The sequence below is a fragment of the Vipera berus genome, assembly GCF_964194415.1.
Source record: "Vipera berus genome assembly, chromosome: 3".
Classification (NCBI taxonomy): domain Eukaryota; kingdom Metazoa; phylum Chordata; class Lepidosauria; order Squamata; family Viperidae; genus Vipera; species Vipera berus.
This window is the reverse complement of record NC_138204.1, coordinates 79,986,267-80,002,820: the sequence shown is the minus strand read 5'-3', so window position 1 is coordinate 80,002,820 and position 16,554 is coordinate 79,986,267. Positions and strand designations below refer to the sequence as shown.

Below are 16,554 nucleotides of genomic sequence, written 5' to 3'. Positions count from 1 at the left end.
ACTGCAAATGAGATAAATAAACTAAAAAATTTATTCTTCACCTGCCCCTTCATCAAATTTTAAGATGTATTTCAAAGAATTTTTCTGAAAATCTGAATGCTAAAAACTGGTCTGCAAGGAATGCTTTGTAATTGGTACCTTTTCCTATTTAAATACAGGCACCTGTGTTTTTTTTTAAAAAAATAATCTGTATTTTGCTGCAGTCTTGAACTGAAATGGTATAAAAAGAAGATTGGCTTGGAAAGCCTCTTAAAAATTCCTTGACTGTGTGTAGCTCTTCAATTACAGCATCCCAGAGATAATGCCATCCTTGCCAAATGAGGGAGGTAAGCTACTTTATTAGAGAAACCTTATACTTTGGGTTTAACAAGCAACTTATGGGCAGTTCAGATACTGTGTGTATTCTATTCAGTTCTGGCAATACTACATGCATGATTAGATAATGGACCTCCAGGTATAATTCCATTATGGGCTGTGCTGCTTCTCTGTATTTTTTAAAAAGACACAGGGAATTTGGGGGGTACAGAAGAGGGTTTTAAGTACTATCAAGCTACTTCTATATTGGGGCCATGCAGTATTGATATTCTCTATAAAACAACTGCTTTGGACACAAAGAACTTGACTGGTTCATTAAAACAACTGCATCTGCTTGCCTGTTCATTTAGTTGCAGTAAAAATCCAAGGAAGAGGTGATGTTTTAATGCAAGGGTCCCCAACACCTGGTCCGTGGACCAGTACCAGTCCTTGGCATGCCAGCAACCAGTCCGCACAAACAAGCAAAGCCCCATCCATGGCATGCAGGCAGCACACAAAACCACGCACTCTCCGGTCCGTGGAAAAACCCAAAGGTTGGGGACCTCTGTTCTAATGAGTTGCAAGCAAAAGTTGCTTTTGTACCTCCCGTCATTTTAAAATAACATTCTTGAATGAAATCTGAAACATACCGCATTATACGTTTAGGCAGGATTGTACATTTACACTGCAAAAAATATCACATGGTGGTTTTTCTGGGGTTGAGAAGATTGTAAATTACTTGAGTGGTGAATACATGGTCACTTTAAATTGAAATTTTTATAATTGGTATTTCAAAAGTTTTGTAACTGCTTGTTTAGCTTTGCTATGTTTTCAAGATATGTGATAAAATGATTTTCTGTATATACTCTGTATTTGCTGGAAAGAGAGTATGGTGATGACTTACTATATCCTTTTTTTAAAAAACAGATAACCAAGGAACCACTTCTTTGACTTTGAGTTCAGGCCTATCCTTCCAAAACTCAATAAGGAGAAAAGTCAGAGAGAAGAAAAAACATGCGACCATTACTGCGAATATTGCTGGCACAAAATATGAAATTGGTAGCGTGCTACATATTCTACTTAATTTACATTTAACCCCATGGTAAAATAAAGGTGGATGGAGAAAAAGAAAGTTGCATAGCCAAAAAAGCTTTACGCTCAAAATATTACATATCAGGGTGTTAATATATTTTTCTTTTATTCCTTGAGAAAGGTCAGAGATGCTTGCCTGGACTTTCATTCAAACTGTGATCACATGTATGCCTCCGTTATAAAATACAGTGACACATTCAGAAATTTTAACAATAGATTAATGTATGTCATCCTAAAAGTTAATCTTGGCATTTAAATCCCATCATAAGTGAGTGGTAACTACTTAAAAAAAAGTCTTGTTTTGTGGAGTGCTTGGTGCTTTCTGAGTTTGGTTGTTTGCTTGCAGATGTTTCATTACCTGACTAGGCAATATCATCAGTGCTGGTGAGTGTCAGGTTTATATACAGTAGCTTATTGTCCCAATACCAGTGGGGGTGCGGTTTTCTCCTTGGTAGTTCCTTGATTAGGCTGTTGCTTTCTGTTACCATGGTGGGTTAATGAAATATTTGCAAGTAAACAACCAAGAACAAAGATACCAAGGACTTCACAGTTCAACCCTGAGCTATATGTATTCTTTTATTAAAAACCTATCCTGCTAGAAAGTTGCATATTTATTAGAATGTATTTATTGTCCTGGTAAATTGCTCTAGCAGCTAATCTTAAAGGTGCTTTTCATCTCCATACACATCTAGCAGCTAATATTTTTCAATATTATAATGCATTAAGTTCAGTGTGGTCGTTCAATTTCACATTAATTTTACACATGAATTACAAAAGAGAGCACATTGTTACTAAACTGGAGCTTAGCATAACAGGGAAAATCTGTTTTTAATTGGGAGGATTATGATGTGTTGTTATAATCTGTCCAGTCAATGCCATATTCTTACTATAATTACCACTTAGAGTGAAAGTATCATTATGAGGTACTTCATTATTTAGAAGACTTTTATATAAAATGGGACAGGATTCCTTGGTTTTCTTTTTCTCTTTGTTTCATTTTAAGCCTCAGTGGTAACCATTCAGGGTTCTTGAATATTATCTATTATTCTTCCAACATACTGCTTTTGCTTATCTTATAGCTGTGATCACTTAGATTTTGACTGATTTTTCAGTGGGCATCAATGAGGAAAAGTACAAATATTGCCTGTTAATACAGAGCAATTAACCAAGAAGAGAATGAATAATATCTTGTAACTTTCATTATGTAAATTTAGTTAGAAAGGCAACAGCTAAGAAACATTTATAAAGTGAACTCTTGTCAAGAGTTATTTGAATCATTCCTACTGATTCAAATAAAAAATCAACTGGAGGTTTTAGCAGTTTATTTTGAAAGCTAAAAGGTCTTAAGATTCCTTTTATAAATCACTTTTTATTCCTAATGTAACACACAATTATTATATTTCTACAGTAGGGAATATTAGATTTGTGGAATACAGATACTTCCTGATTTACGACCAAAATTGTAACCAGAACGCCTGTGGCTAAGCAAGACAGTTCTTAAGTGAATCGTGCCTAATTTTACAACTGTTTTGCCACAGTTAAGCAAATCACTGCAGTTGTTACATAAATCATACAGTTGTTAAGCAAATCTTCATTTACTTTGCTTGTTGGAAGCCATGAAGGTCACAAATGGCAATCGCATGGCTGCAACCCTCATAAATACATGCTAGTTTCCAAACTCCTGAATTTTGATCATATGACTAAGGATGCTGTGACTGTCATAAGTGCAAAGACCGGTCGTAAACCACTTTTTTCCAGTGTTGTCACTTTGAACAGTTGCTAAACAAATGGTTGTAATTTGAGAACTGCCTGTATTCCTATTGTGAGCTGAAATAATGTGAGAAATTTTAATAGTAATGCTGTGTGCTAATATTATCTGCTGTACATCCACATCTGGAAAATTAAGGTTAGCTGTCTGGATATTCAGAAATCTAATTGTTTATGTTGATTGTCATGTATCTATTTCTGTCTTGTAGTCCGGATAGCAATAGAAGAAATGGGATTTGTCAAGACTCGGGATGAGGATGAGACCGCAAACCTTATCTGGAGCGACTGTGCTGTGCAGCAAGAAAAAATTGCAGATCTCCAGAACTACCAGGTAAAAATCAGGATGCACTGAGACATTGATTAAATCAGTAAACTGTTATAACTCCAGGATTTCTCTTAATAGTTCAGATCAATTAATCCTGGCTCAAAATTGGAAACAAACTATTTTCAACAGATACATTTGTCAGAAGTATGATCAAGGTCATGACCATACTTAGACCCAGTACTTTTCAATATTTTCATCAATGACTTAGATGAGGGAATTGAAGGGGAACTTGCAGATAAATTCCATAAATAAATAAATAAAGTATTCATATATATTGTACAAGGCCTCAGGTAACCCAGTGATTCTTCAGGGTTACACTTACTGGCTACATTATCTAGTTTTTGTTCCTCCTGTTTGAATGGGGCAGTTGTATCAGTGAAATAGCTCAACAAAAGCACTTGATATATTAGTGTATCCAAATCTGATTATTTTTTTTAAATAGTAAGAAACAAAGAACCATTGTGGACTTCCAGTTTGCCATCGCGGCATTGGCAGACGCATGGAGGCAAGCTCCGTCTCCAGCGTCTGGTTTTATCCCGCTGGGGGACCTTGGAAAGGGTCGAAAGTCGCCTTGTAGGGTCGATGAGGAAGGAGAGAACCTCCGCTTGATTGCGGAAGGGTGGCAGCTCTTCCACTCGATCCGGGGCAGCTATTCAAACCGACGGGAAAAAGATCGGCGATCGCAATATGGCCCGTCATTCAGCTGCTGAAAGCCAAAGTCAAACTTACTACCAAGTATACTGAAAGCAATGCGGGTGAATCTGGGTGAGATTTTATCTTCTCTACCCTAAGTACTTTCCTGTAAAAGCTTTTTGAAGTACTGCTCCCCTGTGAGGAAAGAGGGAAGGGAACTTCTATCCCACCCTCTAAGAATAGCGGTGTCTTAACTACCCAGGGTAATTAAGCATAAAAAGAACAATTTTAATTGAATTGGATTTATATGCCGTTGAAACTTGGGGACCCTAAAGTGTCCTTTTCTTACTGGAAATTCTTGTTATCTGCAAAAAAGAAATAAAATTGGAAAAGAACCCAGAAAAATTTGAGATTTAAAAAACTTTAAATGGTGCCACTGACATCTTATGGTGAAGCTTGGTATGGGAATTTGTTATTTCCTAAAGAGAAACTTGGCTCACAGCCCAGTCCTAGATAAGACTGTTTTCACCTTGGCACTATTTGTGAGAGAATCAACTGTAAGAGAACAGCTGGGCTATGTAATTGGTGTACTTAAACTGTTAATGTAAACCCTTACTGACTTTTGTTCAAGAAACAACTTCTACTAGAAAGACTGTTTACAAATATGTGAAAGAGATGGACAAAGACCAGCAAAAAATCCTTTCCATGCTAAAAGCAATACATGAAGCTATCCTTTCAGCTTGTGACAAAATGAGACCTAAAATAAAAGACCAAGACACCAGCTTAGATGCACAAAGCCAAATTTAGATTGCAACTAAAGAATCAACCCCAGTTGCAATGTATGGTAGTGAAAGCTGGACCATAAAAAAGGCTGAGCACCAAAGAATTGAGGCCTTTGAACTATGGTGCTGGAGAAGACTCCTGCGAGTCCGTTGGACTGCAAGGCGATCAAACCGGTCAGTCCTAGAGGAGATCAACCCTGACTGCTCTTTAGGAGGCCAGATCCTGAAGCTAAAACTCAAATACTTTGGCCACCTGATGAGAAGGAAGGATTCACTGGAGAAGAGCCTAATGCTGGGAAAGATGGAGGGCAAGAGAAGAAGGGGACGACAGAGAATGAGGTGGCTAGATGGAGTCACTGAAGCAGTAGGCGTGAGCTTAAATGGACTCCAGAAGATGGTAGAGGACAGGAAGGCCTGGAGGAACGTTGTCCATAGGGTCGCAATGGGTCGGACACGACTTCGCAGCTAACAACAACAACAAAGAATCAACAATGCAGAAGACAGCAGAAGAAGTGGAACAGCTAAATATTAAGATAGAGGACTCAATTAACCAACAAATACTGCTGATGGATAATCCAGACAAGGAAGTGACAATATTGAAAATGGAAATGACTTTCTATACAAACCAGAAGAAATTTCAGAAAGAAGATTGAATTGAAGACAAATATACTAGAGCAATTATGGGGGACTGGTGAGTTTAATGAATACAAATGGGCCAGTTCTTACAGAAAACTGGCAATCAAATGGTCTCCTTTGATTCAAATAACATATAAAAATGGAGGGAGATTTATTTGATGATCTAAAAGCGCTGATGTGGAAGCCTAGTTGGCAAAGGAAGAAAGCTAGAATAAGGTTGAAAATTGGGGTTTTGATTTATTAGAGGGGATTTTATATTCTCAATTAGAGAGTTAAAAGGAGATGATGAGATAAGGGGAATCTGGGCTGTTAGATTCAAGATAGTTGGAAATTAGTGGAAAATAAGGATTTGCATTGAAAAATTAGATTTAAAAGGGAAATGAAAATTAACTATCAGGAATATGTTTGATTTATTGACTAACCCAGGCAATATATATAATGGTTTTGATCTATTAAAAGGGGATATTTTATTATTAAGTAGATGATTTAATATGGTGGGAAATAGAAAATTTTTAGGAAATAGAACAATATTATATTTAAATAGGTAAAATGTGTATTTTGGATATTACAATTTTTTATGAAGTGAGATAAGGGAAACCTTGGTTACCCAAAGTTTGAAAATTATGAATATTAAAGGTTAATTGGAATATTGATGAAAAATTAAAAATTAAGTAAAAATTAACAACAGGATATGAATTGTTTTACAAAGATTAATAAAAATATGTACAAGCTAAAAAATATTGATAAATGTAATAATGATGTTTCCATTGAGTTGATATAATTAGAAATGTACTAGTTTGAATATGAGATAGTAAATATTAAGGGAAAAAGAGAAGAAATATTTGATGGTGTAACCTGAGATTTGTACTAAAGATTTTGCTATTTTATTATTGTTTAACCTCACCACCACGTTGCTTTGTTAAATACTTAAATGTAAAACTGGAAAACCAATAAAATAGTATTAAAAAAAGAAACAAAGAGCCATTGTTTTCCTAATTGATAATTTGTTCAGGATTTCAGTGATCTGGGACCAAATTCCTAAACAGAGAGAAAGACTGTATTATATTAATTACCCTCCATGTAAGATTGCTAAGAAGCCTGTGCAGATAGTTGTCGTTTAGCGACCACAATTTGGACTGGCAAGTTTGCAGTTAAGCACCGCAGTTGCTAAGTAGAAGATTGTGTGACCATGGTGGGTTTATGATGTCGCTTTCCATTTGGTCATTAAGCAAGACATCACATGATAGTGTATTTGCAATTTTACTTTCACATTTTCTAACTGCTTGTTGGAAGATGGTTGTGAAGCACAAGAATGTCAATCACATGACGGTGGGACACTGACGGTTGTAAATGTGTGCTGCTTGCAAAGCACCCAAAGCATGATCAAAAGACTGATATGCTGCAACGGTCATAAATGTGAGGACTGGTTGTAAAGCTGTTTATTTTAATCACTTTGAATAGCTGCTAAATGAGTAAGTTGGTTAGCGAGCAATACCTGTACATGTTTCTGGTCAATACACTATTTACTAAATGTCAGAAGCTTCAGAACATATTTAATAATATTATCTTGCAGTTATGGTTATTGACTGATCTTCAGGTTTAAGATGTATCAGCTTTGTATCAGGAGTATCTGTTTCAATGTGTATATTCTGCTTTTTTTTTTCTTCCAGAGAATCAACCATTTTCCTGGAATGGGGGAAATCTGTAGGAAGGACTTCTTGGCACGAAACATGACCAAGTAATTTGCTTTCTTTTTCTTTTTCTTGTTAATAATGCAGAACTATTGGTTACAATGCAGGTTAAGAAGTTTAAATATAGCTACTAGTTTGTTACTGGATGTCCAAGTAGTCATTAGTAGTTCCTGAATGTCATCCAGTTCCTAAGGATGGTCCTCTACCAGTCTTTGGTGATTCTTCCAAAGAGCCGTGAAAGATGAATCTCTCAATATCTACTCATCAGGGCACCCCATATGTCCAGCAGCTGCAATAAGTAATATTTGATGTGAGTGCAGGAAGAACTACACAAGAAAATTGCATGCTTTATGCCTTAAACGTCTTGAAAGTGCCTAGTTAGCCTGCATGGCTTTTTTTGGCCGGGTCCTGGAAAGGTTTCGTTTTTAATCTGTTTGATTATGTTTTCTTTGAGTTCATACATAACCAACAGAAAAATGTATTTCAAATTGGAAAAGTTGGGAAAAAAAGTTTTCTGTGTAAGGAATTCTTCAAATACGTCCATCTTGCAAATATACAATCCATTTTTATATACATGCAATTTGAATGCTTAATTTGATTTTTACTTTATGCTGAGAGAGTCACTAGATAACATTCAACAGTTAAATTTACAAGCATAAAAATAGTTATCCTGAGGTAATGCCTTGTTTTTTCCCCTCATGTCTATTGTGTGTATGACATTTTTATCAAAGTAGCAGAGAAGTATAATTAGAACTCAGAAAGCTGCTTTATACTGATCTGAGCTATAATCATGGTGTGAGTGTATGTTTGTGCATTAGATAAAACTCTTAGTTCTTAGATTTTGTGTGCTTTTTTAAAATAGTAATAATAAATAGATTAGGATTAGTAGAGGTTAACACATCTATTTGAAACATTACTTTAAAAATGAAGTCAAACTGAAAACCCAACAATTTTGCTAGCCAGTTTGGTCTAGTGCAGGGGTAGGCAAGCTTGGCTCTTTTATGACTCGTGGACTTCAACTGTGTCAGTTATACAACCAACCATTTTATGATCGTCACTCAGTTATGACCATGATAAACAGGCTCCGTTACAGTCGTAACTTGAGGACTACCTGTATAAAAAAAATGTGGTGTGTATTTAAGCAAGACAATAAAGCAATTCTACAATCCTGAATCGCAGTACTGCCATTACTTGGGATCTATAATAATCTAAGCACAGTTATAAAAATAGTAATGGTGATTGTGGGTTTTTCTGTTTTTTTATTTTGAAGTGTTCTTTCTACAATTACTAGTAGCTTTTGTAACAGGCTCTCTATTGTACACAGACCCTGACACTCTTGGCTGCAATCCTGGATCTGCAGATGGCCATTTTTGCAGGTTTTGTACCCACATGAGCTATTAGTAATTGTATATAATGTCTCAGCCAAATTAAAAAAGATGACAGGAAAGTTGTTCAGATTTTCTTCTTGTTTTGCTTTGCTTTCTATTTATTGTAAAGTGACGAGTACCTGGTGTGTATCAACATATCTTTAGTATAACCTTTGGGTATATGAAGATCCTTATTTACACCTGCCATTTCTGTGGTAATTCTTATAGAAATCTTCTTATATTTTTTCTGCCTCTTTAAAGGCAATAAGTTGCAAGCAATTTAATGTACACTTTTGTGTACATTACAACCGTCTCATTTAACGTGGGATATCTTGGGCTCTGTTGTGGTTGTAAGTCGAAGTCTAGGGTCTAGGTAGAATATGTTTTCCTTTCTTCAGTTTGCTGCTGCTAAATCAGATTGAAACCACAGATATGAAAATGCACTGCTCCTTTGGTTCTGTTTTTCAGAATGATCAAATCTCAGCCACAGGAGTATAGTTTTATTCCTCGGACGTGGATTTTTCCAGCAGAGTTTACCCAGTTCCAGAACTATGTAAAAGAACTGAAAAGAAAGCGCCGACAGAAAACGTTCATAGTCAAACCAGCTAATGGAGCAATGGGACATGGGTAGGTGCAGTAGCAACCCAGTGGAGTCCTTTCACATCACTACGCTTGTTTATATAATTGGAATTATAATTAGATATCGAGGTTCTAAAAATGTTATTCATTAATAACCAGGACAATAAGCAGGCTGTTGATGCTGCTATTGGGAACAAATAGTGGACTGGATTTGTTGGTCTTCTTTCCATTATTAGAAAGGTACTAAATATAAGATTATATGGGACGCGGTGGCTCAGTGGGTTAGGACGCTGAGCTTGTCGATCAGAAGGTCGGCAGTTTGGCGGGTCGAATCCCGAGTGCCGCGTAGCAGAGTGAGCGCCTGTTACTCGTCCCAGCTTCTGCCAACCTACCAGTTCGAAAGCACGTAAAAATGCAAGTAGAAAAATAGGGACCACTACGGTGGGAAGGTAACAACGTTCCGTGCGCCTTTGGTGTTTAGTCATGCCGGCCACATGACCAAGGAGACGTCCTCGGACAAGCGCTGGCTCTTCGGCTTTGAAACGGAGATGAGCACCGCCCCCTAGAGTTGGAAACGACTAGCATGCATGTGCGGGGGAACCTTTACCTTTAAATATAAGATTACATTTGTCTTATTATACCATCCATATACAGGTGGTCCATGCTTAACAATGCTAATTGGGACTGAAAATTCTGTCATTAAGGGAGTACGATCATAAATAAAAAAACCCCAAATGACTGTGTTGCTTAATGATAGTAGTTCTGGCAGTTCTGGTGCTGTCATTAAGCAAGGATCACAAGCATACCACATGACTACAATTTCCAATTTCCTGTTAGTATAGAATTCTTTATTGGCCAAGTGTGATTGGACACACAAGGAATTTGTCTGGTTCCTAAGCTCTCAGTGTACATAAAAGGTATAAGTAAATCGTGATCATAGTCATTGTAAAAATTTCATCGTAAATCAAGATACAACACTTGGTGATAGTCATAGGATACTAGATAAGCAATCAACATAAATCATACAAGGAAACTAGATAAAACAATACAAATTGTAAGATACAAGCAACAAAGTTATAGTCACAAGTAGATAAGGAGATAGGTAATAGGAAAGATGAGAACAATCATAGTAATACAGCCTTACTAAATAGTTTGACAGTGTTGTGGGAATTAGTTGTTTAGCAGAGTGATGGCATGGGGGAAAACTGTTCTTGTGTCTTGCAGCTGAATTCTCCATTTACTTTGCTTATGGAAAGTTGGCAGGGTAAATCTCTAATCACAATCACCTGACTAGGATGCTGAGAAAGCCGTAAGGACAAGATGCAATTATAATTATCAGTCATTCAGCATTGTTGTAAGTTTGAGCAGTTGCTGAACAAGTAATCATTAAATGAGGATTACCTATTATAATCTGTTTATTATTTAGTAAACAAATTTATGTAATTGCCCAACTCACACACAGCACAGCACAGCATAGCACAGCACAGCACGGCACAAGAATTATTGGTGATCGATATTCAAACACTTGGTAAACTATACAGTATAATAGATTTGGTATAATAGATTTGGTGTACATGCCTAAGAGGTAGGTTTGATAAACCTGGCTTAAAGCAAGTGAAACCAGTATCTACTATTTAAATAATTAGCCAGAATGGAAAGTCTTCATTTTTTTTCTTTTTTGCCTTTTATCAGGATCTCCCTTGTCAGAAATGCAGAAAAACTTCATGCTCAGGACCACCTCATAGTTCAAGAATACCTTGACAAGCCCTTCCTTATGGAAGGTTACAAATTTGATTTAAGGGTGTACATTCTGGTAACTTCATGTGATCCACTTAAAATATTTTTATATAACGATGGATTAGTGAGAATGGGCACAGAGAAATATCATCCACCTAATGAATCAAATCTGGTAAGTAAAGGTTTGGGTGAATAAAAATAGTGCAACACTATATGCTTAGGCAAACCCACTGTATATATTGTAATATATTGTGATATATATAGCTAGGTATTGATTGCAAGAGAAATTGTTTTGGAATGATGATATTTTGCTTTGTTTTTAATTTCTGTTGAGTTGAGAACCAGAAGAATACAATGGTAGAGGGTGTCAAAAGCTGCTGAGAGGCTTAAAAAAGCCAGGATGGGTCTACAACCTTCATCCACAACCAGCGTTCTGACAAAGCTCATCCACTAGTGGGATCAGTGCCATCTGGGTTTCATGTTCAGTCTTAAGCACTGATTTAAAAAGGGTCCAGCAAATTCATTTCGTTTAGAATTCTCCATGGGATTAGGTTTAGCCTTTGATCCTGGAGACAATATACAGATTTCATGACTGGGTAGATTTATTCTTCATCAGTTTATTTATTTTACCAAATTTAATGCCAGCAAATTTGAATGGTTTGGTTTGGCATATCTAAATACCGTAAGTTTTTCCTTTTGTCGATCCTGAATTTCCAACCTTGGTGTTTCATGAAAGAGCCTTGGTGGAGCAGTGGGCTAATGCCTCCTTAGGTAACACCAGCTGCCTACAATTAGTGCAGGTTCGCATCCCACCAGGCTCAAGGTTGACTCAGCCTTCCATCCTTCCGAGGTAGGTAAAATGAGGACCCAGATTGTTGGGGGCAATAAGCTGACTTTGTAATAATGCCGCTTGGGGTTTGTGTGAAAGCCCTAATAAGCAGGCATATACATAGAATGAAGGCTACTGCTAAGCTTGTAAGCCGCCCTGAGTCTTCGGAGAAGGGCGGGATATAAATGGAATTAAAATAAAATAAAAATAAATAAAATAAATAAATAAATTTAGATAGATAAATAAATTCGATAAACAAATTACTATTAAATAACTATTAAATTGTATTCTGCATCAAGGAAAAAACTTGCAAAGTTGATTCCCCCCCCCCCACACACCATGCATATTTTTTATTCCAACTTTTTAAAAATTAAATCTGTCTGTGCATTTGCTCGTTCATTTTAGTCAATAATCACTTACAACTGATTACAATACCCAACATTTTTGGATTTATCCATTCTTCCATAAATACCTTTTTTGCAATGTAAAAATAGTTTCGTTATCGGCATCTTCACTAAGTCTCTCTTTAAGTAGAACCGTACATTCTCTTTCTCTACTTGTCTCTCAGGAATCACTTTCTCATTTTTGTTTCAGAGCCAGTTATATATGCATCTGACCAACTACTCTGTGAATAAGCATAATGAGCATTTTGAACGGGATGAAACAGAAGATAAAGGCAGTAAGCGCTCTATAAAGTGGTTTACTGAGTTCCTGCAAACAAATCACCTTGACGTTTCCAAATTCTGGAATGATATTTCAGTAAGAGAAAACATACGCAATAGCTATTCTATGTTTGGTCGTCGTAATGCTCTGTACCGTTCCTCCTGAACTGGAATATAATATGGATTTTGATGCAACTGAAGTCCTTATTTAATTTTTTTTTATACGGTAGAACTGTTATATGTAGAATCTTGCCATTACGTCAAAGAGGGGAAATGGGCAAAATACCAGACATTCCCCCCCCCAAGAAACTGAATAATGTTTTGAACTAATTATTAGAATCCTTTGGCAGTCCTGATTAGATCCTAGATATTATTTGCCCTTGAATTTTTGTGATTTAGAGCCCAGCCGACAATCAATTCTTGTTTTGTTAGAGTCTGTCTTATTTTGCAGTTTAATATAATGTTTTTTTTTCTGTCAAATTCAAATAAACACGATCATGATGCTATTCTGCTATCCTTATTATCTTTTGCACAATCTCTCAGGAGTTAGTGGTGAAGACACTTATAGTAGCAGAGCCACATGTTCTTCATGCTTATCGGATGTGTAGACCAGGGCAATCTCCTGGAAGTGACAGCATTTGCTTTGAAGTTCTGGGATTTGATATTCTGCTGGACAAGAAACTCAAGCCGTGGCTACTAGAGGTGAGCAGCTTTACAATAATTTCAATAAGTGTATAAAGGTTAAAAAAACCACACACAACTGGTATGCCACTCAGTACCATTGTTGAATGAAAAATAAGATATTCCTATTTAACCCCTAGAAATGGGGATGATGATTCAGCAGTTAAAGACGCTGAGCTTGTCAGCTCAAAGCTGACTGCTCGGATTTGAGATTTGAGCACCACGCGATGGGGTGAGCTCCCATTACTTGTCCAAGTTCCTGCCAATCTAGCATTTCTTGAAAGCACGCAAATGTGAGTAGATAATTAGGTACCACTTTGGTGGGAAGATGACAGCATTCCATGTGCCTCGGCATATAGTCATGCTGGCCACATGACCACAGGAGTGTCTTCGGACAACGCTGGCTCCATCAGCTAAGAAACGGAGATGTGCACTGCCCCCTTAGAGTCAGACACGACTGGACAGGGGTTTATATATTACACATTAAAAATAGAATTAAGAGGGTGACTTGAAGCGAGCTGTGCAATCAGATATGGCTCCTGAAAATACATACTCTGTACATACACACATTAATACATGAACATGTATGTATACACACACCTGTAACTTTATATTTTGCTGTGTGGTGGTGAAAGGCCCTGATCTAGAGGCTGGGAGACCATGAGTTTCACTCCTGCCTTAGGCACAAAGCCAACTGGTTGACTTTGAGCCAGTCATTTTCTCTTCTCCCTAGGGCAGGGGTAGGCAACCTCGGCTCTTTTATGACTCATGGACTTCAACTCCCAGAATTCCTGAGCTGGCTCAGGAATTCTGGGAGTTGAAGTCCATGAGTCATAAAAGAGCCGAGGTTGCCTACCCCTGCCCTAGGGAGAAGGCAGGGCTTCATCCTGCAGTGGAGTAATTTGGGATGATAATCATGTCAATGATTATGATGACACCTGTTATTCATCTAACTTGTGGTTAAGTAGCTTTTTAAATCAAGGCTGATATTTTTAGAAATGTACCATAAAAATATTTTCAGATGAAACATGATAGGGACAATATTAGTTACATGTTTGAACCATGAATCAGAACCTCTTTTCTCCAGCTATGCTGGCATATATATTTTTTCTTTAGCAGAAGTTTGTATGTCATCTTACAAGTATTTTTCACCATCTAGTGGATAAAACATGAAATGTTCTATTCCAAATAAAGTAATCTTGTCTGTTTTGTTTCATCTTTAGTTTGTCTGGATAATAATGTATCAGCAATATATGAATAGAGAGAGAATCTATACTGTAAAGGGTTCCATGTTGAGCAGAACCTGTTTCTTTAGGGCCTTGGTAACCCTAGTATGGTCAGGAACCTCTTCAACTGCCTTTACATTTCAAGAAATTTAAAGAATGTAAATAAGTTACAGATAGATTGACATGCTTGAAAGTAGTTCTCCTCCATCAGATGTGTTGACCACTACTTTCAGGATCTCTAGTCAGTGTTGGGTAGAGGAACAAGGGATCTGTAGTTTAACACATCTCAGTAACACCCAACTGTAAAGCCGCATAGTTGTCAAGAAAGAAAGCTGTTAAAGAGAATGAAAAGGTTCCCAGGTAAAATATTGGAAAAATACAACCAGGTGGTTGGAAATAAGGTGGTGCCTTCAGGAAGTGGACAAAAGAAGAAAACTATGGGTTAGGAAAGAGTGGTAACAGATTCTCGACTGAAGCGTATTCCTGGGTGATGAGATAGTAACTGTAGCTAGGAATGGCTTTTTTCAATTTGGTGTTACATCAACTTGAGAAGTTATAACTTACACCCAAACTTGACCGATTGATTGATTGATTCATTCATATTATTTTATATGCCACATATCTCACTCCGCAAAGCAACTCTGATACCAGAATGCATTGTAATGTATTCTGCGTTGATAATCTGAATTTTCCAAACTGCAGAGGCTTGCAGTTAAGTGAAGCCAGTAAAGAAGAATATATAAACTTAATGTTCGTTGATTAAGAATTTGGTTTGGGGTCCAGTTTAAAATATTAGTTTTGATTTTAAAGGCCTAAACCAGGGGTAGGCAACCTCGGCTCTTTTATGACTCATGGACTTCAACTCCCAGAATTCCTGAGTCAGCATAGGAGTTGAAGTCCATGAGTCATAAAAGAGCCGAGGTTGCCTACCCCTGGCCTAAACCATCAAAATTATCCTAACAAATCCGTTCACACTTTTCCTATTCTCAGGATCTAAGCTGGGGGAGGGAGAAGAGAGACTGTTACATTCCAATATTGCTGGCTTACAACTCTCATCAGTCGTAGGCAATTCAGTCAATGGAGCGATACTAGAAGTCATAATTCTGCAACTTCCAAAACACTACAGATTCTCCAACTGAATATGCACAATTGGACATAAGGAGTGCTGGCTTGAATGTCAAACCTGAAAATAAATTAGTCTCATCCACATGAAAATATGGCAAAGTATGCTTAAAATATTTTTAGTATAATAATGTAGCAAGTTTTGGCTTATTCCCCAACTCTGGGAGATAAAATTTTAAGCAGTTTAGTATTTGTGAGAATTGAGTATTGTGGCTTAACATATTCCTTCCTGTTGGCTAGAGAGGAGAGTGCATTGTAATTATTATTTTTCTGCCAGAATACATATATGGGTTGCAGAAACCTATGAACATTACATTAAGCAACAAAAGCAGAAGATCAAAAGTAAAGAACTCCTGGATTTTGTGAAGCATTTTGTCTAGTTTTCGATTCCTACTGGGATTAGGGGAATTCATATTCAAAAACTGAAATATAACTGCCTTTTTGCTGCTTGAGAAAATACCAGTAGCAAAACTTTTAGAGTGAATTTGTGTGAGTGCTGACTTGGTAGTGCAAGAGGAAGATAATTTCCAGCTCCATGTAAATGCACTAATAGCTAAAGTCCCCAAGATATTGAACATCACCTAATGACTTCATCATTGTGGTGTGTTCATATTGTGGTGAGCCGCATTATTATGAGCTATAGGCCATTGCAGAAATAATTGATTGGTCTAGCTCCGGGGTTGGCCATTTGGACCCATTTCCCACAGAAAAGAAAACACCAGGAGCCACAGAATCCTGCTGCTTCCCCCCCCCAGCACCCCACTGCTCCACCGCTGCTGCTGCTTCCCCCCCCGCACAGAGCACCTTGCTGCTGCTGCTTTCTCATCCTACCTCCCCTGCATGGAGCGCCCTGCTGCCGCTTTTCCCTCCTACCTCCCCCGCGTGGAGTGCCCTGCCACTGCTTTTCCCTCCTACCTCCCCCGTGCAAAATGCCCTGACGCCGCATCTTTTCCCCCTACCTCCCCCACGCTGAGCACCCTGCCGCCGCGGCTTTCCCCAGCAGCGAAGGTGGAGTTTGGGAGGCAGCGGCAGGGCATAGCCCAGGCATGGCCCAGCAGCAAAGCTTGTCCTCCCCACTCAAGAGGCCACCAGTGGCTCCTTGGCTCTATTCGAGTGGAAAGTGGAGGCGCA

The 16,554-nt window shown here is 37.7% G+C and overlaps 1 protein-coding gene across 1 annotated transcript in view; it reads left to right on the top strand.

Annotated features, from left to right (window-relative positions):
* Window positions 1–224: 224 nt before the first annotated feature.
* TTLL7 (tubulin tyrosine ligase like 7) overlaps window positions 225–16,554 on the top strand; it is a 68,089-nt gene continuing 51,759 nt past the window's right edge. Inside the window, exons 1-8 of the mRNA XM_081322809.1 lie at window positions 225–326; window positions 1,222–1,353; window positions 3,363–3,484; window positions 7,200–7,267; window positions 9,056–9,214; window positions 10,859–11,075; window positions 12,327–12,491; window positions 12,938–13,096. Of these exons, the coding sequence (XP_081178935.1) occupies window positions 302–326; window positions 1,222–1,353; window positions 3,363–3,484; window positions 7,200–7,267; window positions 9,056–9,214; window positions 10,859–11,075; window positions 12,327–12,491; window positions 12,938–13,096 (1,047 nt within the window). The 5' untranslated portion in view covers window positions 225–301. The remainder of the gene's footprint in view (window positions 327–1,221; window positions 1,354–3,362; window positions 3,485–7,199; window positions 7,268–9,055; window positions 9,215–10,858; window positions 11,076–12,326; window positions 12,492–12,937; window positions 13,097–16,554) is intronic.